General features: G+C 39.2%; 1 protein-coding gene across 3 annotated transcripts in view; it reads right to left on the reverse strand.

Moving 5' to 3' along the window:
- Positions 1-288: 288 nt before the first annotated feature.
- LOC126253703 (mannose-6-phosphate isomerase) overlaps positions 289-21,255 on the reverse strand; it is a 129,187-nt gene continuing 108,220 nt past the window's right edge. For 2 of the 3 annotated variants that reach the window (XM_049955242.1, XM_049955233.1), the window contains exons 6-7: positions 16,727-16,929; positions 302-1,417 (exon numbers count right to left, since the gene is read on the reverse strand). In XM_049955242.1, the coding sequence (XP_049811199.1) occupies positions 1,214-1,417; positions 16,727-16,929 (407 nt within the window). In that variant the 3' untranslated portion in view covers positions 302-1,213. Of the gene's footprint in view, positions 1,418-16,726; positions 16,930-21,255 lie in introns of all 3 variants that reach the window. The other variant, XM_049955247.1, reaches the window with a different exon arrangement.

Here is a 21,255-nt window from a genome sequence, read left to right on the forward strand (position 1 = left end):
GTATTTCTCTACAAAATGTGTGTACATAAACCATCACAGAATGCTGACAGTCTTTGGCCAACCAAGAGACAAGTTGCAGATTAAAGGACAACCAAAAGTGAGCCAAATGCAGACAGACAATGTGGTTCAGGTTTCAACTCAGTTGGGAAATCCCACATCCACTCGTTCAAAGTGAAGTGGAAAAAGACAGACACAGGTCAGAAACAAGACAGCCCCCCCCCCTTTCTCTCTCTCTCTCTCTCTCTCTCTCTCTCTCAAAAACAAACACAAATATACACAAAATAGTTTCTTCCTTGAAAAAGAACAATCAATTTTTCTTAAACACATCATTTTTTATCAGAGTACATTTTTAATAACCATTCTGCAACACACTGAAATATAGATGCATTTCCTGAAGGCTGCATATAAATGTGCATGCTCTTTGCTCTGAAGAACACTGCAACTCTGAGAGCTGAATTACAAAGCTCGTCTCGTTTGTGTGCCTGTCCACTGATCAGTATCTCCTCTACATGACAGATGACTGACTTGACTGCACACATCTGTTTAAAAATGTTTTTTTAAGAAAAATGCATAAAGTTAGTTGATTTTTTTTTTAAATATATAAAGCGTACTGCCATATTTCTGATAACTATGTCATATACAACTATCTAAATTCTTAACCCAGAAGAGTTAAATTACTATCATCAAATATTAATATAGTATGATACATAGAAAAAAAACAAAGCGTAAATTGCGTATATAGCTAAAAACTAAGTGCAAATTTCAAAATCTGTAATTCACTGTTTTTGGCACAGTTATACGAAAAAAAAACCTGTTTTGTCAATATTAATTCAGTTTGAATCTACAACCTGTGTGGGAAGTGAATGCTTACTACTGCCACAGCCTGACACATTTGCATATGCAGTTACAGATGTCAGATTTTACCTGAGACAAAAATTACATTTAAAGTTATACAACACTGGAATGCAAATTTTAGCAACTGAACAGAGTGTAGTACATGATAAGGATCAGGAGATAGATATATAACAAATACACAATGCATCTGTACAAGTTACACTAAAATACAGTTTCAATAATTTATATGGCACTACCCAAAGTACTGTGAACTGCAAGTTATTACAAAGTCACTGCATAAAATTTACACTTAGCACAATACTACATTTCTATGCAGCCTTTTACAGTGATGTGCAATGAATGACACTTCCTTTTCATTCTACACATTACAAAAAGCTTGGTACAATGTAATACCTTTCCCTTTAGTGACGTTCTGAATTGTCAATTCCTGATTCTCTCGGAGGAATAAAACTGTACCTTTTCTCAGTGCAAGTAGGTTTGTATTGGCTTCTCCCTCAATTACTATCAAAATGCTGGCACAGTCTCGACAAATGAGATTATAGTTGGATTTTTCTGCTGGCACCTAAAACCAATAAAAATCCCCAACTTGCATATTTTACATTGATGTAAAAACAAGACACCATTTTAAAATAAATGAATATTTAAGTACATTAAAGCAGGCATTTTTCCAAAACTTTTTGCAGTAATCTGGGAGGAGCATGTAATGACAATGAAGAAAATTAGGATAGCACAGAATATTTCTATGGCCAAAGGCAAGAAAATGATCAAAGAAATGAAAACTGAAGTGGCAAAAAGAGTTTTGATGCTAAAAGAAATCTAGGAACAATATATGTATAATGACAGCAAAACATGACACACATCTACAGGTGGAAAACTGGATCTGGAAAATAATGATTTATCAATTATGATGATAATATGTGAACTTAAAATTGACCAACTGTGTATGGTGTATATGTGCTTGTGTTTCTTCTGTATATATCACGATAGTGTAAACCATTCATCACGCATTTTTTTGCTACGTTAACCGCGCCTTATGAATGTATTATTTAAAGCAACTGAAATAAATGTAGATAATATTAACTAATAAAGTAATACTAGGAAAGTAAACGATGGAGAAGAAAATCCAAAAAAATATGCTGCCAACTAAAAAATGCTTTTGTCGGATATGAGGAGCTATCTAATGAAAAATGTTCAACATCTGACTAGTTAGAACAAGGCTGTTGAAAAAATTTAATACTCATCCTGAAATATGTATTTGAATTACGAATATACACAAAAATTTAAGATGTGCTTCACAATTTTTCTGTTATCATCCAAAACAGTGAGCAGTGCCCTAACAACGCAACAGACTGCAATTCCACCAATAAACAAAACATTCTGTCAGAATTGACTTACTGATACTGAAACAAGTAGGTCAATTGTCTGGATAACTTGTTTCATGACATGCTAATTTTTGGCACTCTTAAATGATAGAAACAACTGCAAGGGATTAATGAATAACCCCTTATATCATTTCATTTTCTGTGCTGTTTAGATACAACTCTGTGAACCAATGGTTGAGTAATTTTAATCAATCATGAAGTACGTAGTTTCTCGTCCTCTCCTTAGCTTTTGGTAAAGGTGTGTACGGACTCCATAGGATCAATTTCTTTCTTTACAACTCGATTGAAAACAGTCTTTTGTCACCTGTTCATCAAAGGCTGGTTATGCCTGCAAGACTAGAGAGGTTGATCCTTTACAAATCCAATGATTCTTCACAGCATGTGCAGTGAGTAGTCAGCTACAAAGATAGGAACTGTTTTCATAGTACAGCTAATGTCACTTGCTGGTCTGGTCATATGCTAACTGATAGAGTACAAAATGAGGCCCTTGTTTTCGACAAAACTATTCTTCACAAACTTTGCTCAAAATGTGCTCTGTCTGTCTGCTGCTACACTTAAAAATGCAATAGGCATATGGCACGACGATACTGATCGACACAGTCCTGTGCTCACAAAATAGTTATTGCTACAATAAACTGGCACTACACAATTTGAAAGCAGTGAACTTTTCCACTCCTGGGTGGTAAACTCTGGTTAGCTACTCCCTAAACTTCATGTGGAAAGGGACAGCAATTTCGCGGTTCTCTTGTCTCACTGGGAGATTGGTGGTTGTAAGATTCTGATTGGACAAAACAAGCCATTCGCTTTCCTTAGGAAAGATGAAGTGAAACTGAAATGAAAAGTACAAAGGACATTTTTATGCTAGGCTCCAAGAGGACAGACATTTGTTCTTCCAGCAGGCTCTGAGGCAGCATTCTTCAAGAGTTTGGTGCTGGTGGTATTCAAATCCTGACGGCAAACCTTGAATGGCAGACTTCTAGTCTCTGGAAGCAATCCAACGGTTATTGACACTGTCTTCATTCTACGAAGGCAGGCATTAAGCTTGTGTGGTATCACTAACTAGGACGCTATGCCCCAGCTGAGTTTGTCAAGCTTCATGGCACTTCAGGAAGCAAAGGTTTCGCTTAGTTTAATTCTGTTAATTCAACTAGCTATCTCTCTTTAATTCATGACAGGACGACGGATTCATAATTGCTTTTCCATTTCCAAGCAGATGTAATTTCATCTCACACATGTTTAACTGTCATTTCTATAGTCCCATCCCATCACGTCAAGCTTCATGGCACTTAAGGAAGCAAAGGTTTCGCTTAGTTTAATTCTGTTAATTCAACTAGCCATCTCTCTTTAATTCCGTGAGTGGACGACGGATTCATAATTGCTTTTCCATTTCCAAGCAGATTTAATCTCATTTCACACATGTTTAACTGTCATTTATATAGTACCATATGAAGAAAGCAATTGCTTTTGTCCCATCCCATCACATAGTTTGGCCCATCTCATTCTAAATGATACCGTTTGTCTGTCTTGTTAATTTTCCTTGCAGCCCAACCACCAATAAAAGATGTCCATTTCTGATGTTCTCTGAAGGTGTTAATAAATATTCAGATGTAAATTTGAAACATGAATAACTTGTAGAATCCATACTGGCATTGTGTTACTTATGAGAAATATTAAATAATCTAATGCATCCTGGAATTATGGTTTCCTTTAAGTAGTTAGAATCGGCAGACATACCCCTTTCGATGCGTACTACCATAAGCAATAGATACCATTGGATTCTCACATAAGGAAGAAACCTCTGTGTAAAAGACTGTGCCCTCTTTTAGAAGATCTTCAACTTGTGTCTCTGGCTGGCCATGTCATCACCTCTACAAAAAGGTCTTTGTTGTTATTCATTTCAATCCACTCATTCTCTCACTTATGTATGGCAGTGACAAAGTTTAACTACTCCTCTTTCCAATTATGCATGATTTTGTGAGTCAATTGTGAAATAAGAACATACTGGGAGATATTACTATGCTCTTTTGGTTATAAATCCTAACACTGGTTTGATGCAGTTTTCAACTACAATCTTCATGCAAGGATTTGTCTCGAAATATGTGCGCAACCATTTTCTCTATTCGATTCATTATGACTTTTCTTTTAGGCTTTTTTGTTTTTGACCCTTAGAAGGGCATCTTCAGTCATCAATCAATCAATCAATCTTGTATTAAACGGTTTCCTGTAACACAATATTCCAAAAGCTTGTAATCATTTCATACAGAGCTATGTTCCAATTGAATCTTTTCATTGATCTATTTCTGAATCTCAAGGTTTGTACTTTTGGATTTTAGCAGTTATTTTTCTTTTTATAAAAAGTAATACATTGTTCCCAGAATGAGACTTTCACTCTGCAGCAGAGTGTGCGCCGATATGAAACTTCCTGGCAGATTAAAACTGTGTGCCCAACCGAGACTCGAACTTGGGACCTTTGCCTTTCGCGGGCAAGTGCTCTACCATCTGAGCTACTGAAGCACGACTCACGCCCGGTACTCACAGCTTTACTTCTGCCAGTATCTCGTCTCCTACCTTCCAAACTTTACAGAAGCTCTCCTGCGAACCTTGCAGAACTAGCACTCCTGAAAGAAAGGATACTGCGGAGACATGGCTTAGCCACAGCCTGGGGGATGTTTCCAGAATGAGACTTTCACTCTGCAGCGGAGTGTGCACTGATATGAAACTTCCTGGCAGATTAAAACTGTGTGCCTGACCGAGACTCGAACTCGGGACCTTTGCCTTTCTCGGGCAAGTGCTCTACCATCTGAGCTACCGAAGCACGACTCACGCCCGGTACTCACAGCGTGAGTTGTGCTTCGGTGGTTCAGATGGTAGAGCACTTGCCCGCGAAAGGCAAAGGTCCCGAGTTCGAGTCTCGGTCGGGCACACAGTTTTAATCTGCCAGGAAGTTTCATATCAGCGCACACTCCGCTGCAGAGTGAAAGTCTCATTCTGGAAACATCCCCCAGGCTGTGGCTAAGCCATGTCTCCGCAGTATCCTTTCTTTCAGGAGTGCTAGTTCTGCAAGGTTCGCAGGAGAGCTTCTGTACTTTGGAAGGTAGGAGACGAGATACTGGCAGAAGTAAAGCTGTGAGTACCGGGCGTGAATCGTGCTTCGGTAGCTGAGATGGTAGAGCACTTGCCCGCGAAAGGCAAAGGTCCCGAGTTCGAGTCTCGGTCGGGCACACAGTTTTAATCTGCCAGGAAGTTTAATACATTGTTTCTAAGAATTAATCTTATAGCCATGCATGGCTATCACATCCACCAATTCATATCCCCTTTCCCAGAAGGGAATTGTGGATGCCCTAGATACATTTCTGCACCTTGTAGTTTTTACCTAAATTCACCCAAGGAGACAGGGGAAAAAAAAAATCAAATTTGCTGCAATAAGTCACTCTTACTGAGCAGCTTCCATGAAAATAATTGAGGGTATTCCTTTACCTCTAGAAAAGAGCTGATGTAATATGGCATAGTGAATTTGTTCTGGCCATGGGCTCTCTCTTGTATTACAGCTAGGGATATGCACCAATCTTCTGAACCAGAGCCTTATTAATGTCCTGAAAATTCATCAGTGTGGTATTATTTGCCAAAATCAAAAGGTTTTATCATCAGATATACAGATATAAGAACAGTGTCAAGAGCAGTGATTTGCAGAAAGGAGTGTCTGGGTGACGGATTAAAAACAAGGTTTGGCTCATTCTTCTTACCAGTCTAAACATGCTCCTATCAAAGCACAAAAAATACAAATATGTTCCTGTTAATCTAAAAGACTCTGAGTGAAAAGTGGAGAACCGGCTGCCTCATTCTATATCTCACAGCACCTTTAAAAATCTGCTCAATAATTTTGGCATGTGATCATATTCACACTTTTTTTTTAATATGCAACTCACCTCAAACTCCCACAAGCTCCCCTAACTGTAACTCATTCACACCCAGTAGTCCATTACTGTAAGTCACTCACACCCAAGCACTTCCAGCTGCCCTTTCTCACTCACTCATCCAGCCCAATTCATTGTCATTATGCTTTGTCTGTCTCTGTAATACACTCCTACATCACCATCATAGTCCCCTTTGTTCTGTCCTACTACTACAGTTTCCTCTCTCTCTCTCTCTCTCTCTCTCTCTTTCTCTCTCTCTCTCACACACACTTCTAATATCTCATTTCTTCCTTCCTTCCTTCTGCTGCTGTCTCTTCTCAATGTCACTATCTCTCTCTCTATCCCTCATTGTCGATGTCATATACTCCGCCATTATCACTGGCTCTCACCCACTTCTACTTTATCTTCATCTCCCCCCCCCCCCCCCCCCCGGCACTGTCTCCTTCCCTCTTTTCATAGCATTGTTCTGTCACTGTCAACTATGCTGCACTGCCATTTGCCCCTCTTTTTCTCTCTCACTTCCACTGTATCCTTCACTCTTGCTATAACACAATCCCTATCTAGATTCTTCCTGTATTTATATTACTGTTCTGTGTCTTTGCCACTGTCACTGACGTCTTCTCTCACAGCATAAAAAAGTGTGAATACAATCACACACCAAAATTTTTGGGAAAATTTTTAAAGATGCCAAGGAATGTTGAATGAGGCAGCTGGTAACTCACTTTCCAGTCAGAGTCCTTTAAATAAGAAGGAACATTTTGAATTTTTTGTGCTCCAGTAGGAGCCTTTTTCCATTGGGACCCTTCTTTTCCTTGCTGCAGGAGGGCATGTAACGTATATACTGAAGTGCCAAAGAAACTGGTACACGCATGCATATTCAAATACAGAGATATATGAACAGGCAAAATACGGTGCTGTGGTTGGCAATGCCCATAGAAGTGTCTGGCGCAATTGTTAGATCAGTTACGGCTGCTACAATGGCAGGTTATCAAGATTTAAGTGAGTTTGAAGGTGGTTTTACAGTTAGTGCACAAGCGACGGGACACAGCCAAGGTAGTGATGAAGTGGGAATTTTCCCATGCGACCATTTCAAGTGTAGTGAACATCAGGAATCTGGTAAAACATCAAATCTCCGACATCACTGTGGCCGGAAAAAGATCCTGCAAGAACAGGAACGACAACAACTTAAGAGAATCATTCAACATGAAAGAAGTGCAACCCTTCTGCAAACCGCTGCAGATTTCAATTTTGGGCCATCAACAAGCATCAGCATGCGAACCATTCAATGAAACATCACTGATATGGGCTTTCAGAGCCAAAGGCCCAATCGTGTACCCTTGATGACACAAAGCTTTACGTTTCACCTGGGCCTGTCGATACCGACATTGGACTACTGATGGCTGCAAACATGTTGTCTGGTCGGGTGCGTCTTGTTTCAAATTGTATCGAGCAAATGAACGTGTACGGGTATGAAGACCTCCTCATGAATCCATGGACCCTGCATGTGAGCAGGGGACTGTTCAAGCTGGTGGAGGCTCTGTACTGGTGGGAGTGATATGGAACCCCTTATACGTCTATATACAACTCTCGTAGGTGACATGTACATAAGCATCCTGTCTGATCACCTGCTCCGATTTATGTCCATTGTGCATTCCGACGGACTTGGGCAATTCCTGCACGACAATGCAACACCTCACACATCCATAATTGCTACAGTGTGGCTTCAGGAACACAATTCTAACTTTAAACACTTCCGCCAGCCACCTAACTCCCCAGACATGAACATTATTGAGCATATCTGAGATGCCTTGCAAAGTGCTGTCCAGATCTCCGCCCTCTCATACTCATGAATTTATGGACAGCCCTGCAGGATTCATGGTGTCAATTCCCTCCAGTAATGCTTCAGGCATTAGTCGAGCCCATGCCCTATAATGCTGCGGCACTTCTGCGTGCTTGCGGGGGCCCTACACGATATTAGGTAAGGGTACCAGTTTCTTTGGTTCTTCAGAGTATGGAAAGAAATGTACTGTACAGTAAAATTTAGATAGTTTACTTATGTGAAAATGAAATAATGCAAAACAAATCTTACATCTCAGACTGGGTTTCATGTGCAAAAATTTTTTGCATATGTTTCAGAAATACATACGATGTTCCTAAATGATAACAGAGACACTTTACAGCATATTTCTCTGTGCTATGTTACTTTATAAACTATGTTTTCACCTCAGATCAAATTTTACACATGTATTTTATGTGTACAACAAGGCTAATTTTGAATCTCTGTATACTGGAAATGGATAAATATATGAAGAAAGTTTTCAAGGTTGTACGAGACTGGCATCTTAGAAATATATTGCAAAACTTACAGCCATTTGCTGCGCATAGCCTTCTCAGGATCCTCGGCTGGATTTTGGACTGCTGGTGATGTGGGGGGGGACCATTCTTTGACGTTTTCTGAGGAACTGCCCATGAACTAATGGTGTCTCCATTAAGTCCCATCATGCCCACCACAAACCACATCAAATGCAAAAAGAACCAACTGATTTGCTTCATTTGCCTAAGCAGGAAGAAGAGTGTAATATTCATACTTTGATTCTGTACTGCAGGATAGTGGTACTAAGACGATCCTCCTGATGGGTATACAAATGGTCCCTAGCCCAAGGACTATCCAAAACACTTGACCCTGCTTTTTTTATCATCAACAGAACCCAAGGTATGAGCACCAGAAAATTCCATTTTGATGTGCTGCATTCTGGAATATACACTATGTGATCAAAAGTATCTGGACACCTGGCTGAAAATGACTTACAAGTTCATGGCACCCTGAATTGGTAATGCTGGAATTCAATATGGTGTTGGCCCACCCTTAGCCTTGATGACAGCTTCCATTCTCGCAGGCATATGTTCAATCATGTGCTGGAAGGTCTCTTGGGGAATGGCAGCCCATTCTTCATGGAGTGCTGCACTGAGGAGAGGTATCAATGTCGGTCGGTGAGGCCTGGCATGAAGTCAGCATTCTAAAACATCCCAAGGGTGTTCTACAGGATTCAGGCCAGAACTCGGTGCAGGCTAGTCCATTACAGACATGTTATTGTTGTGTAACCACTCTGCCACAGGCCGTGCATTATGAACAGGTACTCGATCATGTTGAAAGATGCAATCACCATCCCCGAATTGCTCTTCAACAGTGGGAAGCAAGAACATGCTTAAAACATCACTGTAGGCTTGTGCTGTGATGGTGCTATGCAAAACATACTCACACTGTGGCATCAGATTGCCACATTGTGCACTGTGATTCGTCACTCCACACAACATTTTTCCACTGTTCAATTGTCCAATGTTTATGCTCCATACACAAAGTGAGGTGTCATTTGGCATTTACCGGCATGATGTGTGGCTTATGAGCAGCCGCTCGACCATGACATCCAGGTTTTCTCTCCTCCCATCTAACTGTCATAGTACTTGCAGTGGATCCTGATGCAGTTTGGAATTCCTGTGTGATGGTCTGGATAGATGCCACCTGTTACAATTACGACCCTCTTCAACTGTCAGCGGTCTCTGTCAGTCAACAGAGGTCGACCTGTACGCTTTTGTGCTGTAAGTGTCCCTTCATGTTTCCACTTCACTATCACATCGGAAACAATGGACCTAGGGATGTTTAGGAGTGTGGAAATCTCGCATACAGATGTATGACAAAATAGACACCGAATCACCTGACCATGTTCAAAATCCGTGAGTTCCGCGGAGTGCCCCATTCTGCTCTCTCATGATGTCTGATGACTACTGAGGTCGCTGATGTGTGAGGGAGGTTGCTGATGTGTGAGGGAGGTCGCTGATGTGTGAGGGAGGTCGCTGATGTGTATGTGAGGTCGCTGATGTGTGTGTGAGGTCGCTGATGTGTGTGTGAGGTCACTGATGTGTGTGTGAGGTCGCTGATGTGTGTGTGAGGTCGCTGATGTGTGAGGTCGCTGTTTATGTAAATTGTAAAAAACAGCGAACCTATTACGCTGCCCTGGGGCACACCTGAAGTTACGCTTGTTTCTGTTGAAGTCACCCAATTCAGGACGACATACTACTCTCTAGCTGTTAGAAAACTTTCTATCCAACCGCAAATGTCATCCAACAGACCGTATGCGCACACTTTTTGGAGCAAGTGACAGTGCAGAACTGAGTCAAACGCCTTTCGAAAGTCGAGAAATATGGCATCAACCTGGGAGCCGGTATATAGAGCCTGTTGTATATCATGCACAAAGAGGGCCAGCTGTGTCTTGCATGACCACTGTTTCCTAAAACTGTGCTGTCTGGGCCAGATGCCTTCCTGCTGTCTAAGGATATTAACTTTTTTACAATCCCAGATACACTAAACACTATGTCAGCCATCCTTGTGTTTGTTCGATAACTGAAAGGGGGAATGGTGCTGCAGTCCTCCACCATAAACAAGTTTTTGAAAGCTAGGTTTAGAATTTCAGCCTTCTGTTTATCATCATCAATTACATTACCCGTACTGTCAGCATGAGAAAGTACTGAATTATTTGTAGCATTCAAAGATTTTACATAGGACCAAAATTTTTTGGGGTTATTTTTAGAATCTGCAGATAAAATATTGGTTTCAAATTTGTTAAAAGAATCTCTCATTGACCTTTTGACAGTTGCTTTCATTTCGCATAATTTCTGTTTGTCAGCGGGGCAGTGACTACGTTTAAAACGACTGTGCAAAATTCTCTGCTTTCTCAGCAACATCCTAATATGTTTGTTGTACCAAGGTGGATCCTTTCCCTCCCCTATATTTTTGCTAGGCAGATACTTCTCTAGTATGTAGTGCAAAATACCTTTAAATTCTGAACAAAGATGCTCAATATCTCTGCGTCCCAAGGTGATTGCTCGGAGCTGACTATGAAGATATTCATTAATGACACTTTTATTTCTTTTCCCAAACAAGAAAACTCTATGCTGTTTCTTTGCTTTTTTTGCAGCTTCCACTGACATAGAAGCCACGACGACATTAAGGTCACTAATACCTTCTTCTTGATTAACTTCCTCAAAAAGATCAGGTCTGCTTGTCACCAAGATATCTAATATGTTCCCATCTCAAGTTGGTTTTCTAACCAATTGCTCAAGGTTGTATGTTGAGAGCGTTCCTAGAATAACTTCACACGAGTCTTTGCTTCTGCCCCCTGTGATAAACGTGTATTTTTCCCCGTCAATGGATGCCAGATTAAATTCTCCACCTATAACTAATGAATAATTTGGATATTTATTTCCTATTTACTCAAGACTTTCCCTGAAATGTTCTGCGACGTTTGTTGTGGATGCTGGTGGTCTATAAAGACATCCTAATACGATGGTCAATCCTTGTCTGATTGACAGCTTTATCCACACTATTTCACAGTCCGACCCAGTATTGATCTCAACTGCGTTTAAACAGCTTTTAATTGCAATGAACACACTGCCTCCCATAGCATCAGTCCTATCCTTCCTAAACATTTTTCCAGTCCGAGTTCAAAATTTCACTGCAATTTATGTCTGGTTTCAACCAGCTTTCAGTACCTATCAGAAGCAGATATGATTTCAGTTTGAGTCAAAAGTTAATTTTACTGTCTATTACATTTCTTTACATCATGGGTAGGTACGGTCAAAGATTTTTATGGCTGAATATCTCTCTCCTTCCTGTGGAAAATCCAGGATGGAATAACGACAGTATTGTGAGAAGGACAGATTGCTACTCATTATATAGAGCTGCTGAGTCACAGATAGGCATAACAAAAATGACTGCTGACTTTATCAGTCAGCAGACTGAATCAACAAAACAACTGATAGATTTAGTAGTCTTTTTGTTGTGCCTGTCTGTGTTCAACATCTCCTCTGCAATGCAACAGTTGAGTGAAGGAAATACAAGCAATTTTCCTTCTAGCACTATATTTTTGAATGTTAATGTTGTCTTGAAACTGTGATTCATTGTTTACAACAAACTTCATGTGGGAGCATATGTACTGTGGGGCTGCCCCCAACTGTTTAAAGAGCTGTCTACAAGAAGTTCTAGAAATAGCACATTATCATTGTTAGATACTTCTGTAAAATAAACATCATCATCTCCAGTAATGAATTACCCCAGTATATGATGCCATTAAATATTAGTGAATGAAAATGAGAAAACGAAATCGACTTTTAGACATTTTCATCTCCACAACCTGATATGAGCTGTAACACAAAAATAGCAGAGCTCAAACATTGTATAAGCACGTGGCTGGGAGAGCAACTTCCACTCATTTATTTTCATTAAATGAAATTTAAATATAACTGTTTTAAGAAGGGAAAATCATGAAATTTACTTCTGTCATATACTATTCTTGACTACTAACTCATCCATTCCTCTAGCCATTAAAAAGAGCACGTAATGGAAATAGCATAGTCCCAAAAATTAAGCACTTATTTGCATTTATACAGAAATTTAGTGTTTCTCATGAGCTGCTGTTCAATTTTAGTTGTAGGATGGATAGGAAGTGTGAATGCAGTGAGCAGGTGCAGGAAGTTTGTTGATTTGGGGGAGGGGACCAAACAACGAGGTCATCTGTTCCATTGTACTAGGGAAGGAAAGGAAAGGATAGGAAGTTGGCCGTGCCCTTTCAAAGGAACCAGCCCAGCATTTGCCTGAAGCAATTTAGGGAAATCACAAGAAACCTAAATCAGTATGGCTTGACATGGGTTTGAACTATTGTCCTCCAAACTGCGAGTCTAGTGTGCTAACAACTGCGTCACCTAATTCGGTGATGCAGGAGGAGCTGGACGCAGTCTGCCAACAGCTCAAGACACTGTTGGCCATAGTCATCCATTTCTTGACTGCCTCAAGTGTAACGGCGATGGAGAAACTGGTGCAGTGCATGGGACATCTCACGAGTCACTTGTTTCACCTACAGTCTCTGCTGCTGAAGCAACTTCCCACATACCACATGTGGGTCACTTTCACTGCACAGTCAGGGGCAGAATGTAATGTGTTCATGTTGATAGAAGCAGAGGGTGAATGTGAAGAGTGGCCATCCGGCCTTGTTCATTCAAACTGTAAGTGAACAAGTGGCCGCTCTTTCAGCAGGACCCAAGCAGTCACACAGGGAGAGATTTGTTATGTATCAGGAGTTCCAACATTAGGTGTGTTACGGAGTTCCTTAGGAAAACAGCCTCCAGGGCTGGGAAAAGAAGTCCAAATTGCATTCAGTGCCTGTCAGGATGATGGGTGGGTGGGGGAGAGTTGGAGAGAAGAGGCTCATCCTAGATATTGAGGAGGTTCTGCCTGTGGTTGTCAAGGATGCAAGGTCATGGAACATAAATGACAGATTAAACACCATAGGAGTAGGAGGGGTGGGGGGCTGTTCATTGCAATTGACAAAAGTACAGTGTCTATCAAGACCAAAACTGAGTGTCATTGTATGCGAGTAGCCAGTGTAGTTGAAATCAAGTTTTTATTGGCAAACAAATTCCACCACAACAGCTGTAGAATCATTTGAAGGCAGTCTACACTCAGCAGTGAAGAAACACATGATCATGCAATATTAGTTGGAGGCAATTTTAACCCAATGAATACAGACTGGGATGTCTATGGATTCACTGCAGGTGAACAGACAGACAATCTTGTGAAGTAATTCCGAAAACATTCCAAAAACTGTCTTGAGCAGCTAGTTCAACAACCGACAACCAATGGAAATATTTTAGCCCTCAAAGCTACAAACAGGTCTGATCTTAACAGTAACAGTATAGAAACAAGGATTGGTGATCACGATATCATCATAGTGATGATGGTTAGTAAAGCTAATAAATCCATCAAGAAGGTTAGGAGAGCTTTTATGCTGGATAGAGCTGATAAGCAACTGTTGACAACCCACTTGGCAATGAATGAATATCATTTAATCATAATACAAATGACATAAAGGAATTATAGGCAAGGTTTTAACTAATAATAAATTGCACTCTGGAGAAGTATGTGCCGTGTAAGTGGATTAAAGGTACGAAAGATTCACCATGGCCTGAAACAAAATTTCTAAGATGCTGAGGAAACAGAAATTTTTGCACTCTTGCTTCAAAAAATATTGTGAAAATGTTCAGAGGCAAAAGTTACGGGAAATTCATGTGTGTATAAAAAGATGGATGTGCAAAGCAGATAACTTCCACCATTGAGTGTTAATGAAAGATCTTGCTGAGAAACAGAACATTCAGGTCCTACATAACATACTAAGAATGTCAAAAGGTTTTATTCTGTCACTTGTTGCCTAATCCGGTATGGCAATAAAAGACAGCAAAAGAAAAGCTGAAGTTTCAAATTTTTCATTTCAAAAAGCATCCATGCATGAGGACCAAGCATACTTACCACTGTTTGACCACTGCACAGAATCTTGTATTATGTACATAGAAACAGGCATTCCAAGCACTGGAAAACGACTGAAAGCAAGCATTTGATAACATGTAAGTTGCCAGGTCTGGATTCCAGTTTGACTTTAGACAGAGTACTCTTCAGCACTGGTTCCTTCATTCTACTTGTATTTATCGCATGCCTCCCACCTGAACAACAAAATCTCAAGTGTCTGCAAAAAAGTGCATGTAACTCCTATGTATATGAAGGGTAGAAGAACAGACCTGAAAAATTACAGACCAATACCCTTAACATCGGTTTGCTGTAAAATTCTTGAGCATATTCTTGGTTTGAGTATACAAAAATTCCTTGACATAGAAAAGCTTCTATCCACAAATCAGCACAGATTTAGAAAGCATCACTCGTGTGAAGCTCCACTTGCTCTTTTGTCACACGATATTCTTTGAACAATGGACAAAGAACAACAGGTAGATTCCATATTCCTAGATACCTAAAAATCATTTAACAGAATGCCCCACTGCAGACCGTTAACAAAGGTCTGAGCATACGGAATAGGTCCTCAGATATGTGAGTAGCTCTAAGACTTCTTAAGTAACAGGATCCACTATGTTGTCCTGGATGGTAAATTTTATCAGAGATAAGGGTATTGTCGAGTGTGCCCTAGGGAGGCGAGATAGGAGTGCACTTGTTCTTTATAAACATAAACAATCTGACAGATAGAGTGAACAGTAATCTGCAAATGTTTGCTGATGTATCTGTAATATATGCCAAATTGCCATTTGAGTGACTGTAGAATGATACAGGATGAATTATACAGAATTTCTCTTTAGAGGGGTGAATGACAGTTTGCTCTAAATGTAGAAAAATGTAAACTAGTGCAGATGAAAAGACAATACACTCCCCTAATTTTCCAAATACAGTACTTATAGCATGTCGCTTGACAGTCATGTTGATTAAATATCTATGAGTAACACTGCAAAGCAATAGGAAATGGAATGAACACATAAGACAGGAAGATAGGAAGATGAATGGTCGGCTCCGATTTATGTGAATATTCTAGGAAAATGTAGCTCATCTAAAAAGGAAACCATGTAGGGAACTCTAGTGCGTCCATTCTTGAGTACTGTTTGAGTGTGTGGCATTCTCATCAAGGTGGATTAAAGGAATACATTCTAGCAATTCAGAGATTTGCTAATACATTTGTTAATGGTAGGTTCAGTCAACATGTGAGTATTACAGAAATAATCCGTGAACTGAAATGGGAATCCCTGGAGAGAAGATTATGATCTTTTTGTGAAACATCATTGAAAAAATTTAGAGAACTGGCATTTCCAGCTCACAGCAGAACAAGTCTACTGCTACTAATGTACATTTCACATGAGAACTGTGAAGAAAACATAAGAAATAATATTACTTATATGGAAGCACAGCAGAAGTTTTTTTTTCCTCTTGCTCCACTTGCGAGTGGAACAGGAATGGGAATGACTAATACTGGTACAAGGTACCCTCCTCCATGTTTGCAGAGTATGTATGTAGGTGTATATAAACAGATATTTTGTCAAACTCTTTGTAAAGAGAAGTATAGTTTGGCCATATTTTTGGAGGAGCTCGTTTCAGCATCTTCCTGATACCTTTTTATACATCTCTGCTTGTCTCCTCCTCAAACACAATTAGCCCCTCCTAGTGTTTGTTTCTTGGTTTCTAACAAAGTGAAGTAAACTCTGGTTCCAAAAATTTGGAGTACTGTGTCTATTATTATATGTATTTAGACTGTACAGTCAGTTGCACCTCCTGAGGTCAACACTATCTATCCCATTTGTTTCTTTGTGAATTTAATAAATTCCTGAATCTCAACTTATGTCACAACGTTTTTGTCCCTGGTCTTATCAGTTTACTTGTAATGTCATAACTTTGTGCATATTAGCACTGCCAAGTGGGCTGAATGCAAGCCACCTTTTCTATTTAGATTCTGATAAACATTTTATTTCTTTAGACGCCACTGTCTGCATGAAATTAAATGCTATGTCACAGCATAAGCCATGTCACATCTTGTGCTAATGGGCAATTTAAGCATTGCAATAGCTTTACGTTTCACTTGGAAGCTGCTTCTTATTTACCACAACATGGTGTATGCATAATTTCATTAATGATGTAGATCCAGGCTGAATTATACGAAGGTATAATGATTTACAGATCAGTTATATTGTATCACTTACAGATATTTTGGCAACAGCAAAGTCTGGAACAGGTGGCTTGTATACTTGTGTATGCACATCTTCTCCAATCGGCTTAAATAATTTGTCTCCAGCTGGTGCTCCTTTATAATTCAGCATATTACAAAGAGTGTCAACATCTTTATACTTAGGTGTAAGTCCAGCACGGACTACATTATCAGAACAGGCCATACATTCTACACAATCTGCAAGATAAAAGCTTTATTTTAAAAAAGTAAAAATACATGAGTTACATTCCTAAAACCTCTCTGTGAACTGTATATTTTGGCATTTACAGTGTTTCATATTATTCGTTTTAAACTTTAATGAAAATGAAACTTCCTGGCGCACACTCCACTGCAGAGTGAAAATCTCATTCTTTAATGAAAATATTGATGAAATCAATCTGGAGAATAGAACACCTGGTAGTCACGTATCAAAATGATATTTTGCATTACTTACAAAAATTAAAATACAAATGGAGATGATGTAAAAGTGCTTAAGAATTGTTATTCCATGCATATTGCAATGGGTTTACGAATTAAATGATTTCAGATTGATTTTATATCTCAAATTCTTTGAAAGTTCACAAAATATATAAGATCACCAGACAAAAGTATTAGTCATCTCTTTAAAACAGCGCAACAGTTACACTGGAGCACTGCAGATGGTGTAGAATTGACATCTATCAGCCACATTACCCTCTACCGCTGACGTACGTTATGGCAGTAAAGTGGCTTGTACGTGTCAGCAACATGTATGGAATCAGTGCAGTAAGATGGATGCATGCAGAAACGTTTGGCAGAAAGAAGCTATTGTGTTTTGTTGTGACTATGATCACACTACGAATACAGTTGCCAATTAGTTGGTGTATCAATGCAAACTGTCCGATATGTCCATGTACCATTCACAGCCATGTCAGACAGCAGAAGAATAACACCCATAAAAATATCCTAACCGACATGGACCAGACAAGTGTTGCACCTTGTAGACGATGAGTGGTTTCTAAATGGACAAGACTGCTGCTGCCAGGGAATGGCGGCCCATTTGAGCCTGTTCCTGAACCAACATTGCAAATGTAACTGCATTTGGAGGACATTTGTAGTCGGATACCTCACAAATGGCAATTGCTCATATAAGCACATAAATTTGCACCTCTTCAGTAGACTACACATCACGGAAACTGGACATCAGTTAATTGGAGACAAGTAAGCGGCTGATTGGAGGCAAGCAATGTATCTGACCAACTGTGATTTTGCCTCTTTGCAACTGATGCAAAGCGTTCATTGCACCTACAGCACAGTAAGGAATTTAATTCACAGAGCGAGAAGGGTGTAGTTCAGGCCAGAGGCAGTACTTTGATATTCAGATGACTGTGGACATGAACTACGATGTTTATTTCGCCATCTCAATGACACAGAGTCGACCTTTCTTCTACATCTCCATGTTGATTATATGCTGTAGACAATCATGTCTTCCAATATCACAACAGCTGTCTTCACGGAGCTTCAGACATGTGTTCCTGGTTTGATGAACACTCTGGTACCCTATCACATTTTGACTAGTCCAATAAATCACCCGATTTTAATCCCATAAAAATGCCTGGCTTTACTTGGAACAGCAGGTGAAATTTGCAGTCAACATCCCTGCAATCTGGTAGCTCTAAAGGGTCTGATTATCAGTTAGTTGTTTCAGATGGATACGGCATACTTGCTGATTTGCTGATTTAGACAGTAATCAGGGCTAGAAGCGCTGTAACATGTTAGTGTGACGTTAACTGTGTGTGACTAATTTTTTTGTCCAGTGGGTTTACTTCACAACTTTTATGTAGCTACTTATTGTCTTAAAACTGCACATTAAAGGAATTTTCAGTTTCACTTCACTGACAGCATGCCAAAGAAATGAAGACTGGACCAACGACAAAATTGTGCAATTCTCTCTCTTTTTTTAAAAAAATTATTGTTCAATCGTTTCACACACTCAATTAGATACAACATGTATGTAGTTTTCACAAATACATGTAATTTGTGGCTGATTTGTGTATTTCATATTAATGTGCTGTACACATTCCAAGTAACATACTGTGTGAGAAATAGGCATAGTTAACAAGTGGAGGGAAAACAAAAACACCACAACCATGTTTAAATTGGTAGGGGATGATCAAGTACCAGTTTTTTAGTCTTAGCTTTTACTGCAGACCACCAATTCAAGTGTTTCATAGGCTTGGCATAAACTGAATGAAAAATACCAAAAAGTAAAAACCAGGAGAAAAAACCACCCTTTGAAATCCTGAGATTAGAACAAATCAATAAAGGTTGATCAGAACAGACATTGTTAATAGGACTTACGTAGAACTTAATTATTATTTATGATGATAACAAATGTCCAGATGTATATTGTGTGTCAATTCCTTCTAAATGCTGTTTAATACTATAACCTCGAAAGTTAACTGCGATGTTTTATTATTTATTTATCTGAACCATAGGACCATGCAAGCCACAGCTACTCAGTCATAGTATGAGTCAATACATAGTTTACAGAATTTTTATCAAAACAAGACATGGTTGTCTCACTGGGAGGTCCGCGATCGTTCATTAAGTAAAATATGGCGTTTCAGTCTTCGATCGCTATTCTTTATTCTCAATAATTGAGAATAAAGAATAGCGATCGAAGACTGAAACGCCATATTTTAGTTTACAGAATGCCTATACAAAATTAATATACGAAAGAATTTAAAAAACTAATAAAATGCGAGGAGAAAGTTGTGAGAATAAATAACATACCACAGAAGAAAAGTTCTCAGCTACTGTGAGGAATAGTATTAAAGAAAGAAGTGTTCCACAAGGTAATCTTTCGACTTAGATTTGACACTTGGGATTTATCATTCAATGTTTTCAGTCGCTGAAAGTCTATTAAAAATGCAACTTGCTGAATAGTGCACATTTTGCTGCAAAAAACTCAAGGAAGTGTTGTCCAACTGCAAATCATTTTCCCCTCTAGTGTCCACTGAACGAATTTTGAGCTTCTTCTGAATGAGTCAACCACAAACCTCGTTATGGAATATATAAGGTGTTAAAAAAAAATTATTCCATATTTTAAGAGGCACTAGTATGGACAGAAACAAGAAATGAGCGCCCCATGAACATACGCTATGGAAGACAAACCTTAAGTGCTATGAGTGCAGGAAAGTAATCTCATGGTTGGTTATTACGTGATGCACTCCATACACCATCTGTCACTTGGTTGCACGTATATCAACCTTACTTCCAATTAATTTTCGGTCACCATTCTCAAAGTTAATTCTCTGGTGGACCTGCTATGCAGTGCCACTAAACTGTGATGTGTGACTTCTTATCCTCTGCAGTTGAGGCAAGTGCTACAAGAAAGCTTTGATCTACAGGATGTTTGGAAATTCCTGTTACAAACTTCTAGGACTTGTAGAGGGGAGTTAGTACCTAATAACGTGAATATGAATCCCTTGCAGGAAATGTACTGCTTCCATGCTACAACTGTCTGAAAGCATGTTTGTTAGGAAGGTATGAGTGATTTAACTGTATAAAATTAATGTATATTTTCAGATAACATGGATTACAAACAAAATTTACATTACTGTACCACATCTAATGCAGGGTGTATACACGGAAAAAAAATTTCCGGATTTTTCCCGGATCTCCCGGCTAAAAATACATTTTCTCCAAGGTGAAAATACACTTTTTCTGTGTTAACTGACAGTATACTTTCCCTCGGAACTGTAAAAAGTATCCTTTGAATTTCCTGGCACTTTAGAAAACGAAACTCAGAGCGAAAAAACACGTTTTGGAAAGATCTCTGATGTGCAGCAACATGTACGATGCTTATTTTCGTATCACAAAAGTATAAATTTGAATTCCAACAACAGGAAAATTTAATGGTTTAAATTAATATACATAGTGTTGCTACAAGAAAAGCAAAGCTTTCGCTTATAATATTTGTCTCGAACATTAATAAGCTACAAGAGAAGCTAAGCTTTCACATGTAATGTTGATTTGTTTAGCACATGTTACACTTTTAAGATACATCACACAAATACACCAGTAAAATTTTTAATAACGACGTAAATCTCTGATCTTCTGGGCTAGAAATTCTTCTAAACAGCTCGTCATCAAAGAGTTGATTTTTAAAAGAGAGCAAACGCTCTGTGATATAGGAAATTCATAGTACATTCTCGCACATAGTTCATATTCCGTAAAAGGAAATTTACTTTGAAAATAACGCTTTTCGAATAACTGTTCGCAATATTTTCCCGCGACTTGTTAGAAATCGATTCATTTCAGCAGTTGCCAGACAGCGCCAGATAAGAGGCGTCACCGCACTTGCGCAGCTACATTGACGTAGGAAGCCCTTATGTTCGTACGTGTAAAACATTAAAAGATCTTACTTCTTGTCATAAAAGAAACAAGACGTGAGAGGATACTCCAAGAGCGTCGGAATTTCGTGAACCGTATAAAATGCACAGTTCGCCTTACAGTGCACATTCGTATGTCCAGATTCCC

Source organism: Schistocerca nitens, chromosome 1 (genome assembly GCF_023898315.1).
Source record: "Schistocerca nitens isolate TAMUIC-IGC-003100 chromosome 1, iqSchNite1.1, whole genome shotgun sequence".
Classification (NCBI taxonomy): domain Eukaryota; kingdom Metazoa; phylum Arthropoda; class Insecta; order Orthoptera; family Acrididae; genus Schistocerca; species Schistocerca nitens.